Source organism: Laccaria bicolor, genomic scaffold, assembly GCF_000143565.1.
Source record: "Laccaria bicolor S238N-H82 LACBIscaffold_11 genomic scaffold, whole genome shotgun sequence".
In the NCBI taxonomy this organism is placed as follows: domain Eukaryota; kingdom Fungi; phylum Basidiomycota; class Agaricomycetes; order Agaricales; family Hydnangiaceae; genus Laccaria; species Laccaria bicolor.
This window is the reverse complement of record NW_001889882.1, coordinates 943,469-963,371: the sequence shown is the minus strand read 5'-3', so window position 1 is coordinate 963,371 and position 19,903 is coordinate 943,469. Positions and strand designations below refer to the sequence as shown.

At 48.9% G+C, this 19,903-nt stretch overlaps 6 protein-coding genes across 6 annotated transcripts; 2 read left to right on the top strand and 4 right to left on the bottom strand.

Moving 5' to 3' along the window:
• Window positions 1-134: 134 nt before the first annotated feature.
• Window positions 135-2,522, bottom strand: LACBIDRAFT_297238 (uncharacterized protein; the record flags this gene model as incomplete). Its single annotated transcript, XM_001880693.1, has 2 exons — window positions 135-472; window positions 530-2,522. 2 exons carry the CDS (start codon window positions 2,520-2,522, stop codon window positions 135-137), a joined length of 2,331 nt encoding a protein of 776 aa, XP_001880728.1.
• Window positions 2,523-2,858: 336 nt separating this feature from the next.
• On the top strand, window positions 2,859-6,045 carry LACBIDRAFT_249530 (uncharacterized protein; the record flags this gene model as incomplete). Its single annotated transcript, XM_001880915.1, has 15 exons — window positions 2,859-2,932; window positions 2,984-3,070; window positions 3,121-3,222; window positions 3,270-3,413; window positions 3,466-3,586; window positions 3,639-3,741; window positions 3,775-3,851; window positions 3,901-4,137; window positions 4,186-4,467; window positions 4,522-4,589; window positions 4,611-4,792; window positions 4,841-5,434; window positions 5,486-5,560; window positions 5,611-5,625; window positions 5,672-6,045. 15 exons carry the CDS (start codon window positions 2,859-2,861, stop codon window positions 6,043-6,045), a joined length of 2,535 nt encoding a protein of 844 aa, XP_001880950.1.
• A 22-nt stretch (window positions 6,046-6,067) lies between these two features.
• On the bottom strand, window positions 6,068-8,676 carry LACBIDRAFT_190389 (uncharacterized protein; the record flags this gene model as incomplete). Its single annotated transcript, XM_001880692.1, has 6 exons — window positions 6,068-6,213; window positions 6,235-6,279; window positions 6,330-8,111; window positions 8,182-8,303; window positions 8,360-8,458; window positions 8,507-8,676. The coding sequence occupies 6 exons, from the start codon at window positions 8,674-8,676 to the stop codon at window positions 6,068-6,070; spliced, it is 2,364 nt and encodes a 787-aa protein (XP_001880727.1).
• A 329-nt stretch (window positions 8,677-9,005) lies between these two features.
• LACBIDRAFT_297235 (uncharacterized protein) lies at window positions 9,006-10,553 on the bottom strand (the record flags this gene model as incomplete). The annotated part of the gene is made up of 1 exon (XM_001880691.1): window positions 9,006-10,553. The coding sequence occupies one exon, from the start codon at window positions 10,551-10,553 to the stop codon at window positions 9,006-9,008; it is 1,548 nt and encodes a 515-aa protein (XP_001880726.1).
• Window positions 10,554-12,596: 2,043 nt separating this feature from the next.
• LACBIDRAFT_326986 (uncharacterized protein) lies at window positions 12,597-13,467 on the bottom strand (the record flags this gene model as incomplete). Its single annotated transcript, XM_001880690.1, has 4 exons — window positions 12,597-12,637; window positions 12,689-12,728; window positions 12,779-13,195; window positions 13,252-13,467. The coding sequence occupies 4 exons, from the start codon at window positions 13,465-13,467 to the stop codon at window positions 12,597-12,599; spliced, it is 714 nt and encodes a 237-aa protein (XP_001880725.1).
• Window positions 13,468-13,648: 181 nt separating this feature from the next.
• On the top strand, window positions 13,649-19,897 carry LACBIDRAFT_294237 (uncharacterized protein; the record flags this gene model as incomplete). The annotated part of the gene is made up of 9 exons (XM_001880914.1): window positions 13,649-13,738; window positions 13,787-13,899; window positions 14,092-14,162; window positions 14,198-14,398; window positions 14,451-18,526; window positions 18,577-18,805; window positions 18,954-18,987; window positions 19,181-19,662; window positions 19,821-19,897. The coding sequence occupies 9 exons, from the start codon at window positions 13,649-13,651 to the stop codon at window positions 19,895-19,897; spliced, it is 5,373 nt and encodes a 1,790-aa protein (XP_001880949.1).
• Between the last annotated feature and the right edge of the window lie 6 nt (window positions 19,898-19,903).

Genomic DNA, 19,903 nt, shown 5'->3' with positions numbered 1-19,903 from the left:
CAGGCGCGTCGCGTCGCGTGCAGGTCGCGTGTAACACGTGGTTGATCAAATGTTCTAATCATTGGAATCAAGTTGAAGTTGAAGTTGAGTTGAAGTCCTAATCGTATTACTAGCGATAGTAAAAGTAATGTAACTCATATATTGACCAAGTGTGAAAGTGCTGCCTGTTCTACGGTCGTCTCCCACAACTGAAGCCTTACACGCTGCAATTCCTCCTCCAATCTTTTCTTTCTTTCGTGCCCGCGTCTCAAAACTTCATCTTTCGACGCTTGGGAGGAACTCGGCAGTGAAAGGCACAGCTCGCTTCCCTGATCCGCGAGCAGAGCTCGGAAAGCTGCTTCCTGTGCGTCGGACACCGTGCTACTTGAAAGTGAGATGGCTGACGGCACCACCTCCCTTCCTTTTCCTTTATCCACACTCATAGCACCATTGAAAAATGTCAAGTCCCCGGACGCGTTCGATTCGTTATTGCCTGGCAATTCACGGAAATGATCAGGATGATTATTCCAAAGAGCACTTTGCGACATGCCTTGAAGTCCATGGGAACCTTCGTTCAGCCTTAAACTATCCTCCAGCATGGCTGATCCATCAACATCAATGCCAGGTAAAGTCATGTCCCACCCTGAGAAGGTAGGTGTCTTGGGATCCGAGTCACCAGAGGAGCTCATTGAAGGTATTGGTGAAGGGGCCAGGGAAGCTGGTAGACTCTCTTCGGAACGCCGTTCATTGTTGGGCTTTGAAACTGCCAGGAGTTCAGGGTCAATAAGATAATCCTGTTCAGCCAAGTGCGATATATCAGCAAAAACGGTTGGCTGACCAACGTTCATGCCACTTGAGCCAAATTCCGTCATAATGGAGGACAAGGAGCCCTCCTCAAAGGCCCCGTTCCAATCAAAGCAAGGAAGGGTGGGGTCGAAAAAGCCGAAGTCATCAGATGAATGCAAAGGCGGAGCATCAGACGACGAAGGCTGTTGCGATTGCGAAAAGCCTTCAGAAGGCACAGGTAGTGCTTGCAAAGCGTTTATCCAACTATCAAACAGGACCCGATCATCCCCCTCATTCTGACTTTGCACAGTCAGTGACTCTGTATTTCCACTCGCCCCAAGCGGCAAATCTGGAGGCGCGCTTGTTGAGATTGGGGAAACGTGGGATGACGAGCCTTGATCTGTAGAGGCGGCCAGAAGGGAGGATATGAATTGGTCAAATGGTGTTTGAGGTTGCGTTTCCGGTGATGTAAGGGGTCTGCTCAACTGGGTAACACCAACTGCTGCAGATTGTGTTCCTTTTCTCCCATTACTAGCGTCAGTCAAGACTTCTGAACCTTGCTGGGTTGTCACACGTTGGCCGAGACCATAAACAGCAGTTTCTGGTTTATAATATCCATGGACGCGGACTTCTTCACCTCCTTCCCTTCTCACTGGATAAGTTCCAGCTAACGTCTGTTCGCCCGTCTCTCCTAAGCCTCGTTTCGTGGTTTCTTGACTTTTTAGATATTTTTTTGTGGCCGCTTTACGAGCAGCTGTCTTGATTATACTGACAAGCTGGGATATTAACTGCTTGCCTCGTTCACGCTCCCACGTTGTTTGGTAGGCATCTGGGCCCTCTCCTTGCTCAAAAGGGTATGGCACATCCCAATCCGTGGCTCCAGCAGGAACACGATTGAGCTTTCGTTTTTTTACAGGGTGGGACACTGGGGTCTGCTCGCGAGGTTGTTGCGAAGTTGAACGACGCTGGGAACCTTGTGGCTGGTCCTGAGACCCGGCAGCGATGAGCTTGAGGATGCTTTCTAACACTGGAAAAATATTCTTTTGCCGAATTAGCATAGACACAATATCTTGGTTGCTGGGGGCTGGCAGCAATGCTGGATCGATTGCTTGTTGATAAGGCTGACGAAATCCGGAGGTGCGGCCAAGGGTGGGTGTGTCATCTTCGTCCTCAATCACAATGGGGTTCGATGAGGTTGCCCCGCGGATGTGGCGTGGCATGGAGAGGTTAGAGGGTTTTATGCCACCTACCAAACCCGCCAGCCCCAGAAGGGCTGTCTGGTTACGCAAGAAATGGGCCGGTGGTGGAGCAGATGGATCAGGGAGAGCAATTTCTGGGCCAGGCAGGCGAAGGGTTGACTCTTTTGATTTGGCCTTCATGACCTTCTTCTTGCTCCTCAGGGGAGGGCCTTGAGATGAAGAGCGGGATGAGGCAGGAGAAGATGACGTTGATCCTGCCGCAGCATGGAAAACGTGATTGTACACAGGCCGTTGTGACACGTTTGAATGGGCCGGAGGCCGACGAGCTTGCTGAAGGCTCGACGGCAAGGCTAATGGATTGAGGGGAAGTTCAGAAAAATGTTGGGAACCAGGAAGTGCAATGGTCCCCACGTTTTGTGTAGCACTCAAACCAATTTCACTACAAGTCGAGCCTGGGAGCGCCAACGTAGGCGACGGCGACCTACCTGGTGAAGGAGGAGGAGATCCGAAGAGGGAATGTTCACAGTCCAGCAACTCCCGTTGGAATAGAGAAGCCATTGCTTGATAATAAAAAACTGCTCAGGTGATGCAGATAGTTAAACGCGATTTTACGTACCAGATCAGGATAACAAAAAGCGGAAGCAGCAGCGATGATCTAAACAAACTAATCTTTTAGCCGAACAGATGTTAGTGAGCAAAAAGGATTGGCGTCGATGAGAAAGACTCACAGGAAAGCTTCATGACTCAACGCACAGCTTGTGATTGACTTGGAGCAAAAAAAAGGGGAGCGTTCTAGATCTGTGTGTGGCCTTGTTGCTTTCAAACGTCTTTGACTAAGCATACTCAAGCAACGGTCAAGCTTCTGCTTGGCTTCTGCAACTCATACCGGGAAACATGGATAAAGATAATCGGGATGATTTCACCTTTGCAAAGTTGTCAGACATCAAGCACCCCGTAACGTTCAGAATGTGCGTTCGCATCTCTTCGCAAGGCTCGTTTTCTTATTCAACAAATGACAGATCTCAGCTTGAAGGCGTTCGACGGCCAAAGTCTGTCACGGAGTTGCTACAACACCCCGAACTTCGCTTTCACGGTATTCAATCACCGTGTGTCTTTTCAATCTGCTCCAGAGGAGTGTAATAACGACAGGCTCAAGAACACTTTCAGATCTCTACGTTACTTGCCAGCTCGTCGCTGATAACAAGCCATTGACCATTCCCTTCCGAACATCCTTTAAATCATTCAAGAATGCATATACGTGCGTATCTCACCCTTACTTTCAGGGTATTAATTAGATAGGCGTAGATGGAATGAATGGATCACGCTACCAATCCGTTACTGTGATTTACCACTAAGCTCGCAGATCACCTTCACCGTTTGGGACATCGGGGGACCGAGAACTGCCGTGCCGGTAGGAGGGTCAACATTTCGTTTGTTTGGAAAGAAGTGGTAAGCTTGCTGCTGAATATTTGTAACTTATGTAGTTTTAAAACACAACAAGGACGCTCCGGCGTGGAAAACACCGTCTGCTCCTTTGGCCTGGATTGGAGGCGGACGGGTCGGTCGAGTCAACAACACCCAGCAAGATGGCCACACCAGATGAGATGGGCCGTTTGGAGAAGGTGACATGGTAGTTGCTAAGTGACGACAGAAGCTCACTTGCCTCGGGTGTAGCTTGTCAAGAAGTACGAGCGTGGCGACCTTCCGAAGTCTGACTGGCTTGACAAAATGGCATTCAGAAAGATGGAGGAGATTCATGCAGTAAGACTAGCAGGTGGTTGATCGTAAATTCATTGACGTGCCTAGGCAGAAACGGAGAAATCAGACGACCTCTTCCTCTATGTCGACTTGCCACGATTTGATTTTCCTGTCATATTCAGCGAACCGGTAAAGCACCTTTCGACTTAAACATCACATCAATAACCCCTACATTCAGGAAGTTGCCCCTCCTCCGTCAACAGTTACAACCATTTCGGCGGTCGTTCAACCTCCTGCTGCACCTTCAATATCATCTTCCTTTGACAATGACACGAACCTATGGAGTATTGTCGATCCAGATGTCATGCACGAAAATCCAGTCGAGGACAAACATCGTCGTTTAGTGCGAAGTCACCGAAGCAGCCCTTACGACAGGGAATTAAAACCCAACGCTAAAATTAGGGACGATCTGGGAGTAAGCTGTGGCAAACTCATCTAATTCCCATTCTGAAACTTTCAACAGCAAATCCTCAACTACTCTCCTAGTCAACAATTAACATCGGAAGAAAAGGACCTCATCTGGAAATTTCGTTTCTATCTTGCCAGGGACAAGCGAGGTCTGACCAAGTTTTTGAAGTCGGTTACGTGGCGCGACTCGTCAGAAGTGAAGCAAGCTGTGGAGGAATTGTTGCCTCAATGGACAGAAATCGATACGGACGACGCACTCGAATTACTAGGACCAGGCACCCTAGATTCGAGAGTCAGAGCGTTTGCAGTCAAACAACTCAGCAGAGCGGACGATGACGTATGTTCACATATTGGCTTTGGATCTAGCAATCGAATTGTAACTCGATCACAGGAGCTACTGCTCTACCTGCTGCAACTTGTTCAATCCCTCAAATTCGAGAGCACGGCTAGCGATCAGCGGTCATCAAGGTCGACGACCAGTGCTATCTCCTACGACGACAGTGGGTTGACCGACTTTCTCATCGGACGGGGGGTGAAAAACCCAGTTTTGGGCAACAGGCTTTACTGGTATCTCATGGTTGAAGTAGCACTCGAAGACAGGGTGATGGCAAAGATGTATGGCCGCGTCGTTTTCAGGTTTATGAACAAGATCTTAGAGGTATGTAAAGGAGTAACCTCTGCCATCCGTTTTACACTATCATCTCAGTCAGACAATGGCTCCGAGAGGCGTGAGCTCATGCGCCGCCAGGGGTTGATGGTCGATACACTTGCAAAACGCGCTCGAGAACTTCGCACATCGAAAGACCCACGACCAAAGAAAATTGAAAAGCTCCGGTCAATTATCTCAGACTCGAAGAACAATCTTGCTTCGATGCCCCCGCTTCCACTTCCTCTCAACGCGACAATAGAAGTTACTGGAATAATTGCCGAAAAATCTTCGGTTTTCAAGTCTAACCTCTACCCCCTCCTTTTGTTTTTTCAATGCTCAGACGGCTCGGAATATCCAATCATATTCAAAGATGGGGATGACATGCGCCAGGATCAACTTGTCATCCAACTCTTCACTCTGATGGATCAGTTGTTGAGAAAGGAAAATCTAGATCTAAAATTAAGCCCGTACAACGTTCTTGCGACAGGCCCACTGCAAGGCATGGCCCAATTTATCCCGAGCAAAACTATTGCAGCTATTTGTAGCGAGCATGGAAATCTGTTGAATTATCTTAGGGTAAGTAATCCTGATGAAGGGAGTGTAGGCACCTGGGGCGTCGAACCAAGCGTGATCGATACCTTTGTACGCAGCTGTGGTGTGTTTTGCCAGCAGGTTTTGGGTGAAATACAGACTGACCTTGACACAGCGGGGTATTGCGTTGTGACGTACCTACTTGGAGTCGGAGATCGTCATCTTGATAACCTGTTAGTTGCTCCCGATGGTACGTGGCTTTTCCTTCGGATTCAAACCTCCGTCTGACAATGCCACAAGGTCATTTCTTTCATGGTATGGCTTTACATCATGTTCGAGTTCTGGCTGACGAGTTTCGTAGTCGATTTTGGATATATTCTTGGGCGAGATCCCAAACCATTCCCACCACCTGTAAAGGTTTGCAAAGAGATGGTCGACTGTATGGGGGGTCCTCAGTCCCCCCATTATATGCGCTTCAAGAACTTTTGCTTCACCGCCTTCACTATTCTTCGGAAAAGCGCCAATCTTATTTTGAACTTGGTATCTCTCATGGTGGATGCGAATATCCCAGACATCAAACATCGAGATGTTCACGAACAAATCCAAGAGAAGTTCCGATTAGATCTAACAGAAGAAGACGCCATCAAGCACTTTGAGGACCTACTGAATGAGACATCTTACCTTACTGTGGTTCTCGATAGGATACATGACTTGGCTCAGTACTGGCGAAGCTAGAATATGTAGCATATCTTTCAATTTACTCTGCTATGGCCTGCCAAATTCTGTCCTCTACAGAACTAATAACCGAAGGCGATGTATTGAGACTCGTCATAAAGTAGGCGACATTTCCTAGTGTCCTAAAATGAATCCCAAATGGCGCACCGCCAGGAGCAGATGAGAATTCTGGACCTATATCCACGCAACGTTTGAGTGGTTCCAACAACGCCCGGGCAGAATCAGAGGAATAGCCTGTTACACTTGAGAAATTGTTCAAGCGTACGGAATAAAAGGAATCTCACCAGCAGATGCGTCCTTCAAATGAATGGATAATACACATCCCATTGTCATAACTTCTTCAACCCTCTCAAGTTTGGAGAGCTCCGTGACAAAAACGGGATCCCACAAACTCCAAACCTTTCCCAGACTTCCATCAGGCTTATCCCATTTCGCTTGAGCAGCTTTCCAGTTGTCACTGGCTGTGACTTTATCGATCAATGAAAGCGTTTCGTTTGCCACCTCGCATCCAATGGGGTGGGCGGTATAGGAGTGCCCGTGCAACAAAGCATCCGCCTTGTTACCACTCAAGAAGGCTTGAAAAATGGAGTTTGAAGCCAAAGTCACTGCTAAGGGGACGAGACCGCCTGTCAAGATCTTTGCGTTCACGGAGATGTCAGGATGAACACCCAGCAGAGCACTGGTACTTTCCATTCCAATACGCTGGAGCCCAACAAACACTTCATCGAAGATAACAGGCAATCCTGACCACTCGGACGAAGGCCCTGAGCGTCTTCCTCGTACCACATCAATCAAGACTCGTTGGAAGAGGGGGTCGACAAAGATCATTCCTCCAGCTCCCATAACAAGAGGCTCAAGGACAAGGGCAGCTAACTTTGGGCCATCTTGCTCAAGTTTTTTCATGGTTTGTTGGATAAAAGATCCATACATCAAAGCAAGGGGGGAGCGCAAGCGAGCCTCGATGTCATAAACCCAAGAGAGGGATTCTGCTTTCATATCGTGTCCGCGCGTGGATGCAGAAAATGCAGGCGGGATAGAAATGGTAACAACTCCATCCCTTATTCCGACAGTTGGAGGCTCAAACCAGTAACCTCTCGCGTTGTGCCATTCACATGTGTAAACGCCCTCCTCACAGGCGTCCATAGCTCCAATCGTGTCACCGTGATAACTTCCCTTCAATCCCAAAACGCCTAGTTCCTTTTTCTTTCTGCCCTCCAATTCGTGCTTGTGTCGGACGGAGAAGGCTCTTAAGGCCATCTTCAGGGCCACCTCCATTCCGGTTGAGCCGTTATCCGAAAAAAAAGCACGCGAAGCCCAGCCTTTTCCGGGACCGCCGTGAACGAGGCGCTCAGCTAGTTTCAATGCGGGGAGGTGAATATGTTCGGGAAACATGACATGACCGTAGCGACCACTAGCCCTTGCAGCTGCCAGTGTTAGGGCCGGGTGAGCGTGTCCAAAGGTTTGCGTCCACCAAGATGCAGAACCATCAAACTCTGGAGCTAAAACGCTTTCGTTCACTGATTTGTCGTGCAAAGCATTTTGTCTTGTTACACTGAAAAAATCGGAGTGAGCGCTGTCTATTACAGTCACATTTTCCTCCTTTTGTATAGAACCGTGTTGAACGAAGGGCCACCAGATGGTGTCGAGGGTACGTCTAGGCATGAATTCCAATTCGTTGAGGCGATTTTTGTGCTTGGTATCAAGATGATTCATAATAGCAGCCATTCCATCCTCTTTTTCTGAAGAGATAATTGATTGATAGTAGTTTTCAGTGATTGTGAGGTTTTTCGACGGGTCAGTCGGGATGGGTGGTGGTGGATCGACCACAAAAAGTTCCACACCACGCTCTAGAAAATATGGATTCAGATATTCCCAGTTTCGATAGTAGTGGTCTCGGAAGACTACGATGGCATCAATGATATATCCGCGCAAAAGAAGTGACTCATATGATGCAATGGTCGTGGATATTCCGCCAAGTTTTGAATCTCCAACCAGGATAGTTGGCAGAAAGAGGGGCCGGTAACAATCTACTTGGGTTGTGCCCGAGACGGTGGGACTGTGGATGCCTAAATAAGATGGATGTCAACCAACTTCACAACCAAAGGTGTGAATAACTCACAACGAAGTAACTCTCACCTCCTGCAGTCTCTACGTACATGTGTGCGGGCTCTCTGATGTTTGCCGCGCATCTTCGAATACGATTCGCGATGGCATTAATGAATGTCTCGTCAGAGGGCTGGAGGATTGTCAGCAAATTGCTCAAAGAAATTATTCTACCAAAATACCCACAAAGTTTAGCTCATCTCCAGAAGACAATTTTGCGGCAAGATGGGGGCTAATTGGCTCTTTATAGCGAAATAAACATTCGGCAGAAATGAGACTTCCTTCATGCCGGCCATAGCGTTTGACGTGGCTAGGCTAGTTAGTGATGGTTTAACAACGCATAATTCAAGACATTCACTGGTCATCGGCTTCCTCTAGCGGTCCTGTACTGATAGGTTTGAGATAATGGACAGGAATTTTTCTTGACGCGGATGCAAGAACCAGAGCGGTTGTCAAGATTGTCTTCCCAACGTCGGTGTTCGCCCCGAATATCTGATGAACCCGGAGATGTTTAAAGAGCGATGCCATGCTTGAAGGTGTGCTAGTCAGTGAGCATATTTCGTTGAGGAACCGGGTGATTGGAGTGAAGATCACGGTATGAGATCGGGGTGACACATATTTGATTACAGAAAGTTGACTTTCTTTCTCCCATCGTTCGACAAACACACAAGCTCTTCGTTCTGGTCCATTGCACTATGACTCAACAGAGTGTATTCATTCCTGGAACATTCTACCAATCATCAATATCCTACAGATTGTACAAATTGATACTTAGGAAGAGATATAATACAGTTTCGTTCGGTGAACCAGCTGTGGGGAGAAAAGTGCCAACCGAGAAGATACCTCATCGATCGTTATCAGGTACCACTTTCGTTAGCTCGAAAGCCATTCGGACTAGGAGTAGCAGCTAGATAACTCCGCGACCAAGGCTCAAACTCTTCAGCAGCAGCTTCCACCGTGACTCCGCAATCAGCAAAGTGGCGGATAACACCATCAAGTGTTATAGGTGTGAAGCCAGGATATGGGCGATAGGATACAGCTGGAGCAACTGTCAAACCATTTTGTTCGATATACTTTTTATAGACCCCAGGCGTGGAAAATAGCTCGGTGACGCATGCCAAAAATTCTGAGCGAGAAGCGACACTTCCGGTAGAATCAACATCTGGTCGAAGCCGAGCGACGGTGCGGCTAGCCTTGAGGTCAGACATGCAGGGACGGTTGCGAGAGTCTCTGCGAACACCGCGCGGCCACGATCCTTGGTGGGTACTAAGATATGCAAACCACGTTTCAACGGGATCGTCCATCCGTGGGTTCATTTTAGCTGGGACAAGAGGTACGATGCGAGCAGATTCTGTGAATAGGTTTGGATTGCGCCAGTTGGACAAGAGGTATTTCTGAAGTTCTGTCTTATTCTCTCGAGGTGTCGAGTGAGCCTCGGCACACAACGCTTTGATTCTTGCAAGTGCCCCATCGTTGCCTGGTTTGTGAGCAGCGATCATCAGCGTCTGTAGTTGGCCAACGGTCTTTGGGTCGCGAGCAGCTTGATGGCCGTTCGCGATTTCCGCCGTCGTGAGCCTGGAATCAATATGTGAAAGAGGAGCATTTGGCCTTGGAGGCAAATTAGCAACACGATGATCTAAGAGAGAAACCTTTGGTCGCTTCGGAATTGTTGCCGTCGTCGGTGTAACGGAATGTTGAGAGGAAGCCACTGCGGCATACGTGGAGTGACCTCGAGAAGCGGACGAGCTCTGAGGACGGCCCGAAATAGGTCCATCGAGGTTAGGATCTGATGTCACTTCTTTCTTGGGTGGGGAGGCCAAAGTCGGAGTATGTGTGGGATTGGATCGAGGTGAAGAATCCTGTGGGCATGAAGGCATAGCATCCATTTCCACTCCTTCCATCGTCGAGGATCGGTGAGCTTGATCCACCTTTAGATTCTTACTTGTATTTTCCAAGGAACGGCGAAGGACAGCACATTCATCTTGTGTCGAATTAAGCCGGCTCGTCAACAAGCGAAGTTCTACGCGGATAGAGTGACATTCGGCCTTGTACCGCGACATCTCTTCCAAAGCCTCGTTGCGTTCATCTCTATAGCGCTCCCGCTCTTCATAGAGGTACTCGTTGTCATCGCGCTGGCGACGACGACCTTCGCTTACGCCATCAAAAAAATAAAGATCGTGCTTGCGATCACGATCTTTCAAGGCGAGTTGGAAGGATGACTGTCGTTCAGCCTCGACTAGGTGGGTGGTGTAGGCATTGCAGACAGTACAACCCGCGAGATGAACGATGCCGTACGTAGGATGATATTCCCAAGGAGTAGGATCTTGGAGAGGCGTTTCGGAAATTTGTCTAGCTCGTTTGCGAGAAGATCCGTCGCAGAAGACAGAACCAGAATGGAGTGCCATTTCGCAGAGAACGGATGCTGACGCAGACAGAGCTTAGAGTCAAAGAATTGGAGCGAGACAGTAACCGTCTTGCTGGGATACGAGTGATGTGGGAGTGAAACCCGGTTTTGCCGTTGAATTGTCAAGTTAAAGAGGAGAGAGTACACAATCGATGGGGGATGCCACTGCTGTTGCTTAAATAGACGCCATATTTGTACTTGTTGTACTCAATCCTAATTCAACATCCGCGATATTCTTCAATTGACCTACAGGATGTCATTCGGGACTTGGTAGATTGTTGAAAATGCCAGTCAATGAGATTTTCCTCACAACATTAAGTACCGACATACCGTTACTAACTCAGGTACACTGAGGTACAGACCTACTCTAATTGACTTACATAAATTCCAATGGCGTGACTTTGACCTGTTTGACCTTTATTGACTGACCCATTGACTTGACCCTGTTTGTTGACCAGGTCAAAGGGGTCAAGTCAACACTGTCCTGGAGGCTGGAGCATATCGTTCGTATGACCTTGGCCTGGCATACGCGATTTCGGCAAATTTTATTTCTAGATAACGCATGAGCGTGTGCAAGTGATGGAAACATGAGCCCGCTCACCAAGATACTTGTCTGTAAGCTTGGCTTTTGATGGATGCATTCGGTACGATGCTGGCGAAGGTATGTACGACAGAATCACTAGACGTTTTTGTTATGATGACTGCATTTGACTTAGACAAGAACAGAGGAAAATAATTGTACTTACATAGAACTCGTCATCAGAAGGCCAGTCTTCACTCTGAATGTCTCCGTGTTCAGACAAACTTGGGATGACACTGAATCAAAATGTGTGCGACCTCTCCTTCAGAGAGTTTTGGCTGGGACAGGAGGGCAACAATTGGCGTCACAAAGAGTTTTAGAAGCAAGGTGAATGGTGGAAGGACGCCGATTGTATGCATATTTCATCCACCGAGGACTTCGAGGACCCCCGAAAGTCCCCTTGGAGGCTGGTCTCTATTCCGGACGATTTTAAAATAAAAAAACAGTTAGGCCAGGCGCCATTCGGACAGGAATTGGACATTGCGAGCGAAATAGCCGGATCCAAAGTCTTGACAGGTCTTCGCGGCTAGACGTCAGGCCAAATCTCAAACGGACAAGTATTGACGTGTGGGCTGTCGGTCAAGTTGTAGATAGCATGGTGGTGTGTGGGAGGTCCTGGGTTCGAGTCATCGCGATGAATGTTGCGCATAGATAGGCCTGTTCCCAAAGTCCGGACAAAGTTGGCGAAGGCCAGGTGCAATTTGGACAGGTTTCGCCAAAAATGCGACGGACTGAAAACCGGAAAATGCCCAATTTCGGGAACCAGCCTCAAAGGTGACTTTCGAGGGTCCTGGACTTCGTCTTGAGCTTCTCGATAACTGTGATACAGACCTCAAGTCAAAGTCATTACCTGTAAAATGATACTCACAGCCGTTGCAACGAGATCCTGATCCGTCTCATCCACTTTTATGAAGAAACGCGGTCTGACTAGCGTGTCCTCGTCGCCTTCGACCGAGTTGTCAGAAGGACGCGTGGATATCCCTCTTGATTACAAAAAAGCACCAGACCGGCAGAGGCTTGCTCGACGGGTGTAAAAAGTAATCAAGGCGCAGAACTTGGTTCCATTGGCAAAAGATTTCATTGTTATGAGGGATGGACACAAACACATACGCTCTAAGGTAGCGAGGTGTTTCGGCAAGCGCTTTATGCAAGTTTTTGGTTCCTCATAGAGTTTGTCGATAGCATCCTTCGGAATTTGCGGGATATTTATGGTCATTCTGATAGTCTTGCACCAAGACGTGTGAGAGTTCAATAGTTATCAATTACAAATTTATGTACAACTAAAATTTACCTCCTTTAGTCTTCGAGTACAAGCGGGTTTGCTTCTAAGTATTTGAGACGACTTCCGCGGCTGAAACTTATGGTAAGGATAAAAGTCTTGTGAAATGGAGGTTAGAACGAAAATCGCGACATGAGGACAGACGTACGAACACTTCTATTGTCAACCAAATCTGGGTCTGGATATCAGAACAATGCGTCAATGATACCTCCGCCAATTGCAGACCCTGTAGGGCATATGTCATGAGTCTTTTTAGACAGATCTGAATGGAACACACCTGCTCCAAATCCTACACCACCTGCGGCTGAATGTGCCAGCTATTTCATACGCTGAGCCAAGGGGAATAACATGCAAAACATGGACGGACCGTGTTTCCTAAACTTCCACCGAACTTATGTTTCTTCGGAGGTTGCTGTTGTTCCACAATAACGGTGCTTGGCCTGGAAGGCGGAGGGGGCGCCCCATATTGGGGATACGGATTACCTTGACCCGAACCTTGATAATATGGATTTGGTGGCGCCTGATACTGGTTTGGCGGTCCTTGGTACTGGCTTGGTGGAGGGTATGGTGGCAGCGGAGCTGGGACAACGGGTGTCACTGGGAATTTCTCTTGGTAGGGGAAGGGATTTGAGCGAGGGGGAGTGGTCACCCTCGGCAATTTCTCCACATACGAGGAAGGGAATACTCCCTCCTTCCCATTGCACCGACCTGTCCACCAGTCCGGATTTTTGTCTTCAATGAGGTCGATGATATCACCAGCCCGGAAGGAAAGATCGTTTGGGTCCTGTTTGACGTCCATGACTACTCACCTCAACCGGAGTGTGAAAAGCGAAACCTCACCTGTCTGGCTTCGTTAAATCCCCAAAGTGCTCTAGCTCGCGACAAGATCGGAGACGGCGCTGACTTGTCGCTGCTGGGAGTTTCAAATGCTGCAGAAAGCTTGTTCAGAATATCTTGACCATCATTCTGAGATAACTGTTTTTGGGAAATCAAAAACTCTACGTTCTGCTTTGTTTGGGAGAAGATGTGTGTGTAAGGAGGTGCCGAGGCTGTCATGATGGGACCTGGATATCGGATATGGTTGCACATAAACAGACGGCAACATCAGGGTCAATAAGTCCATCACGTGCTATAGAGCAACAAGCACCTTTCGAATTACTTAGGTGACTCTTGCACAACGACTCCGACGCGCCGAGTTGCGTTCACGATTGCTGAACGAGACCCAACTCATTCCAACATGAATACGTTGACGCCTTTAGTCCGTCCCAATCAGTCTCAAATACAAATTGAGCCAACACCCAAGGATTGTCCGTCAGACGGTTTCAATGTGTGTTTATTCTACTCTTCTTTTCTTCCCTAATTTTCATCATGACAGTATCCATCATTTCGCTTGTTGAACAAACACACTCGACTATCGCTATCCCGAGCCATTAACCCCGAGCCTTCAACCCACTACAGCCTGCTCGCCATTACAAATGCCAAAGGATGGTTTGTTGGGGTCAAGTCCAACAACTCTTCATTTGGTTTGTGCCTTGTATTGCGATAAGTATTCTGACATTTAATTATCAACACTCAGAGCTTATCTTTTCAACTCTTGATGACTTACGCTCGACCTGCAAGACGGCGAAAGAAGGCGGCGAAAATCTGTTGCATCCAAAGCGAACACTACCTATATTGCAGGGTAGACCAAATATTGTTGTATTTGCTTGCCGTGACACGCATTTGGTGGTCGGACTCGAGACGGGCTCAGTGTTAGTATATGATGCAAACGCATTACTTTGTCCAGGTTCTGGGATCGTTGCTCCTCTAGTCATTTCGCAACTCCAGTCTGGTCCTCTTCGCCAAATCCTGCCAAATCCAGGAACAGAGTCCAATCTGGTTGATATCGTAGCCGTGCTTGGGGATGGCATGGTGCAGCTGCTGAATATGGGGCTACAGTTACAAGGCGGCTGGGTTGCGGATGGTTCCAGCCCGAATCCCATGGCTAGTTCGTATGCTTCCTTTCTGTTCCTCTTTTTTGTGTCTAATGTGACCGTCAGTTTCTTGGTCTCCCAAGGGCAAACACCTTGCAATCGGCTTGCAGACCGGCGATATCTTGACGTACTCTTTGGTCAACAGATCCAGCCCTCATAAACACATCCCACCTACGGCGGACGCGAATCTTGTATCACTCGATTGGCTAGGGCCCGGTCATACTTTCCGAACAAGCTATTCCTCACCAGCTGGCCCATCACACCACATCATTGCCCTGGACACCAAGTCTTCCTCGGCAGTGTACTACGCCCCCACGCATCCTTTTCCCATCTCAGACCGACCATTACAAAGTGCCTATACGCTATTTTTGCCAAGATGGGATGGAGATGCAACGAATGTGGACGATGCAAAATCACTCTTAATAGTTTGTGACAGGTCGTCAGTGGACCTGGAGGTCTTAGCCCACGGTGGAAGCCAATGGTATCAGCAATCGCAAGATAACCCTATAAGTTTGCCGCTGGATAAGTCAATGGAGGACACTATGTTGCTTGCCCTCAATGCCGATCTTACAGATTCCAGCACTGGCTCCCCTATCATGTACGCGTACCTTAACGATGGGACACTGCAAGGATGGTACATGGATAGCTCAAAGCCCTACCCATTGATGGTCACGCCATCAAGTTTGGCTGCTGGTGTTCTCGTTAACCAGGGGTCACAAAGTCAAGCGTCGGACTTCGGTCAAACAGACGCTTCGATGTCGACGGAAGAGAACCATCCCCCGAAACCTGTTGCTTCCGTCTTTGGTCAAGCAACAACTAGTTCATTTGGGCCGCCTGCCGCGTTCGAACAGAAATCTCCTTCGGCTTTCATACAACCCCCTGCATTCGGACAACCAACCTCTGCCTTTGGTCAAGTCCCGTCGCAAGCCTCTCCTGCCTTTGGCCAGACTTCCTTTGGTGCATTTTCAGGATTTAACACCAAGCAGAGCGCAGGTTCTGGTTTCAGTGGGTCGTCCAACCCAAACCTCTCTTCTAGCTTTGGGGGGTATGGAAGTGGTCTATCAGCATTCGCTCCAAGTGGTACAAGTTCATTTGAACAGGGCAGCTCGGCGAACAATAATTCTTCGATTGCTGTGCCTTCTGGTTTTCCGTCCAGTAGTAGTAGTATAACACGAGAAGCATCGATGTCAGACGCAACTCCTTCATTTGGTGGACTTTCCTTGGGATCCACTGAATCCCAGTCGAGTGCAAAGCCAGGTGGCGGTATTTTTGGGTCGTTTTCAACGTCCCCGGCGTCTCAACCTGGTGCGCAACCTGCTTCTGGATTTGGAGGACCTGTGAAGCCAGCTGTTGGATTCGGCGCCTTTAGCAAACTTCAATCGGCAAACAATCTAAACACAGAAAAGCCAGCTGAACCTATATCTGCTTTTGGATCGTCATTGAGCGGTGGGTCGTCCCCCGCCTTGACAAAACAATCTGGTTTTGGGCAATCCGGTTTCGGACAATCTGGTTTCGGACAATCTGGCTTCGGACAATCTGGTTTTGGGCAATCAGGATTTGGTCAGGTATCTCAACCCACCCTCTCATCTGCTTCTTCTAGCGCTGGAAGGGGGTTTAGTGCTTTCGCCTCTGCCGCGCCGGCAGCATTTTCTGGGGCAACGCAAAAAGGGACGGAGAGCGGAAGTGGTGGAGCCTTTGCACCGTCGCTTGCTGGCGGTGGATACAGCGCCTTTGCGTCCAACACGCCCACAGCCTTTGGGGAAGCCACAAAGACTGCTGCTTTGTCGAGCGCATTTTCCACTGAAAAGCCTGCGTCTCCCTTTGGTAGCAGTACCTCAGCTTTTGGTGCATCTACATCTGGTTCAGGAAACACTTTCACTACGCCAATTGCGTCCACTTCTCAGGTGGCGGCTTCGGCTGCCTTTAGCAGCCCTACTAAGGCACCAATTTCTTCCCCCGATCTATCGCCTGAACCTTCCTCCAATGACAAACCAAGCTTTGCTTTGGATAACAATTCACCGCCCCCTCTTGCGTTCAAAAGTAGCGTTCCAGCTGCCACTTCTGGTGCATTCGCTAATATCAAGACGTCACCAGCTGCATTCCGTCCAGCATCAGGCTTCGGAGCTTTCGGCAGTGACAGCACCTCCAAGACCTCCCCATTTTTCAAGAGTCCTGGCGAGACAAAACCCGCCCCAGTTTCTGTGTTTTCCAACTTGAGCACAGCAACAAAACCTTCTATAAGCCCTGCAGGACCATCTAGTGCACCGGCCTTTGGGTCTCCATCTCTCATCGGAGGCGCCAACAAATCTTCGTTTGCTCCAGCTACCCCTCCATCGCCATCACCAGCTAAGATTAATGAATCTGGAGGATTTGGTGCATTTAGTGGAACAACTTCGGGTTTTGGCATGTTTGCGGGACCAAAGAAGTCATTCTCGGACTTACTGAAAATTGGGGACAACGACGTCCAAAATGCTGCTCGTCCTCAGGAGGCCACCACCGCTTTCAAAACTCCAGGCATCTTGGGCTCAAACAGTAGTATAACGTCTGATTCGGCGGATAGCAACAAAACTAAAGATGCGGTCACTCCACCAATCACTCCCGCCTTTGCTTCTCCTGCAATTTCAAAGGACAACGTAAAGCAAGACATTCCCGAGAATGCCGCGGAAACAGGTGCCACGGAGGGCGCAGAAAAGAATACGGCGGAAGACGCGAAAAAAACATCGGGCTCACCAGAGACCGTCGCTCAAGAGCCATCATTAGGAAACATCTCTTCCGCTGGAAGTTCCTTTGTTGAAGTCGGCGCTGATACAAGTGGAGGTGAAATGATGTCACGTGGAGAAAACGTCGAGGAAGATGTTCAAGACGGCGACGATGATAGGTCGTTCCTGTCGGAGAGTTTTGGCTCAAGCTCCGATGGCTCTTACGAGGACGACGAACATTCCGAAGGACAGAGTAGCGAATCTGAAGGAAGTGAACATTCTCCCTCTCCTGTGCCTACCACAGTACCTTTGCCCGAATCTCGGTCTCCTTCTGCGACTCCTCAGCCTGAAGTTCCAGCTATTGAAGTAACTCTTCCTCCACACGCCTTGCACAAAGACGGACCGGCTACAAGGAATATCCGAGCGCCCAGTACAACACCACCGGGAACGCCAGTGAAGGAAAGCAGACCTTTATCTAGCCCAAGCCCTGCGTCATCTACAGCAGTCAGTTCTACCACCTTACAAACAACTTTTGGACTGGGGCTCGGTAAGCCCAGTACACGTCCGACGCGAAGTTCGCCGCTTGCAAGTGCCCCTGTGTCCGGAAATGACGATGACGACCAGACCACACCAAGACCCCCGGTGTCTCCCAAACCAGTCTTCGGTGTCCTACACATCAGCTCTGATCAGTTGCCGGCGGATTCAAGTTCAGACGGTCAGCCCTCCAGCAAAAGGATAAAGACCCCACCACTCTTATCGTCGTTTGGAAGCATCAAGGCAACGCCAATCTCAGACGAACTCATTTTAGCTGCGGCTACCCTCCCTGTAACCATCACGCCAGTTCTTACCCCTGTGGTCTCTTCTGCAACACCTGCAATTCTCCCTCCTTTGGTCTCATCTTCTCCAACCTTATTCGGGAAGCCCAGAGCACCTGCGGGCCAAGACGGGACTGTGCGACCTGCGTCTACACCTGCGTTTTTTGGTTCCTCATCATCCGTCACGAGTTCGGTATCTCCATTTTCTTTACCAGCCTCCATAGGCTTCAATGTGTCTGCTTTTGCTCCCCAGAGCGCGATTTCCAGTCAGCCAGCGCCTCGAGTGGCATTTAGTCACCCCGTGCATCCGGCCCCTTCTAACCTCCTCGATAATATCTTCGGAGCGAAAGTGCCCCCTCCAACCCAAGCTCCCCACATGAAACCACTCTCTACAAACATGATTAGCACACAAGGCTCAACGCAATCAGGGCAGGGTCTCTTCCCCGTGCAAGCTAGTTCCCAAACTCCTGGTCTATTTGCCCCAAAAGCTCCTGTTACCGCATCACCACTTCCTACACCATTCACCCCTCCCAAACCCCCTGTACAGTCCGACGTCGCTAAGATGGAAGAAGGAATGCAAAAGGAGTGTGCGCTCCTCGTGAATACCATCCAGAAGGAACTAGAGCAAGTGAGTATTCATGCAAAAACACCTCGAATTGGTTGACATTCTGGTTGTAGTTTCGTCTTCGTGCTCAGGCTGTCACGCAGAAGCGAGCGGAACTGAGCAAGTCGGCAGGTGGTTTACGGAAGAAGTCCGATCTCAGTGACTCGACCAAATGGAATTTAGGCGACGCCAACCAGTTCAGTCAAATTTCGTTACAATATCAAGAGGATCTTGTCTTTTTGAAGGAACTCAAAGAACAGGAAATGCTCGCTCTTCGTGAGCTTCAAAGTAGCATGCTTAAAGGTCTGTATTTAAACCGTTTTTGTTAAGCCTGTTTTAAACTCTTCAAAGCTGGGACCAGGCGAGAAGAAATTACCCGCTTCAACAAAGCGAAGAACGATAGCGAATTTTCTAAGATGCTGAGAGCGAGGACTCTAGGTCCTGAACACAGTGAAACGCAAACTCAACTTCGAAGGAGTATTCGGGTAAGTGTGACGATTCCTGCCAACCCTGGGAAGTTGTATTGACTGTAACAGACTCTCCGAGATCGTATCCAAAAACTCGAATCACACTTGCAAGCTTCGAAAAAGAAACTATCGGAGTCTTCAACAGGAAAATTAAGTTTCAGGTACAGAAAGAATTATATCTTCACTGATGGTAACTGAGTTCTATGCACAGAGTACCGTCATTAGACACTATCAATCGTACTTACCGGAACATCGACGTCGCGATCCAACAGCAGGCCAACGACGTTGCCAAATTGGGGGCTCGCATAGCAAAGCTCAATCTACATGGCAAGTTCTGCGATCCCGAAACAAGGGACAGTCGTCTTCCTGATGCCATTTCCAAACGACCATACAACGTCACTCCAAATGTTGCGGTCACGACGGCGGCGGCATTGAATGCAGAACGTTCTGCCCAAAGGCTCAAACGAGCGCTCTTGTCTGTTCGCAAGGAGCCATTGCTAAACAATACGGCCGCCTTGGCATCTTCTCCGCCAACTGTGTTCAAGACGCCTCAGAAAGCTTCTTCTTCCGCCATGTTCGCATTCCAAACTCCTTTGAGCGGAGCATTGTTTTCTCCACTGTCTACCCCTCAGACGCAATTGGGAGATTGGACACTTCCAGAGGACCATTTCAACCCGTCTCCGACTCTTCCAGGTAGGAGAGGCGCAGGGAGCGGTACCAAAAAGCACGGCTCGGTTCCCTTGAAAAGAACCCCAGGGTTCTCGCCAACACCAGCAGCTGCATTTGATTGGGGTCCATTGCCGACCTTCAATAATCCATCACCGACCACATTGGCGGCGAGTATCCCTAAGCTGAGCACTGGATTATTCGGTCAAAAGTCAAGTTAATGATTTGCACATCCTACGCTGCGGGGGAGTTCGTCTTTTAGATACAC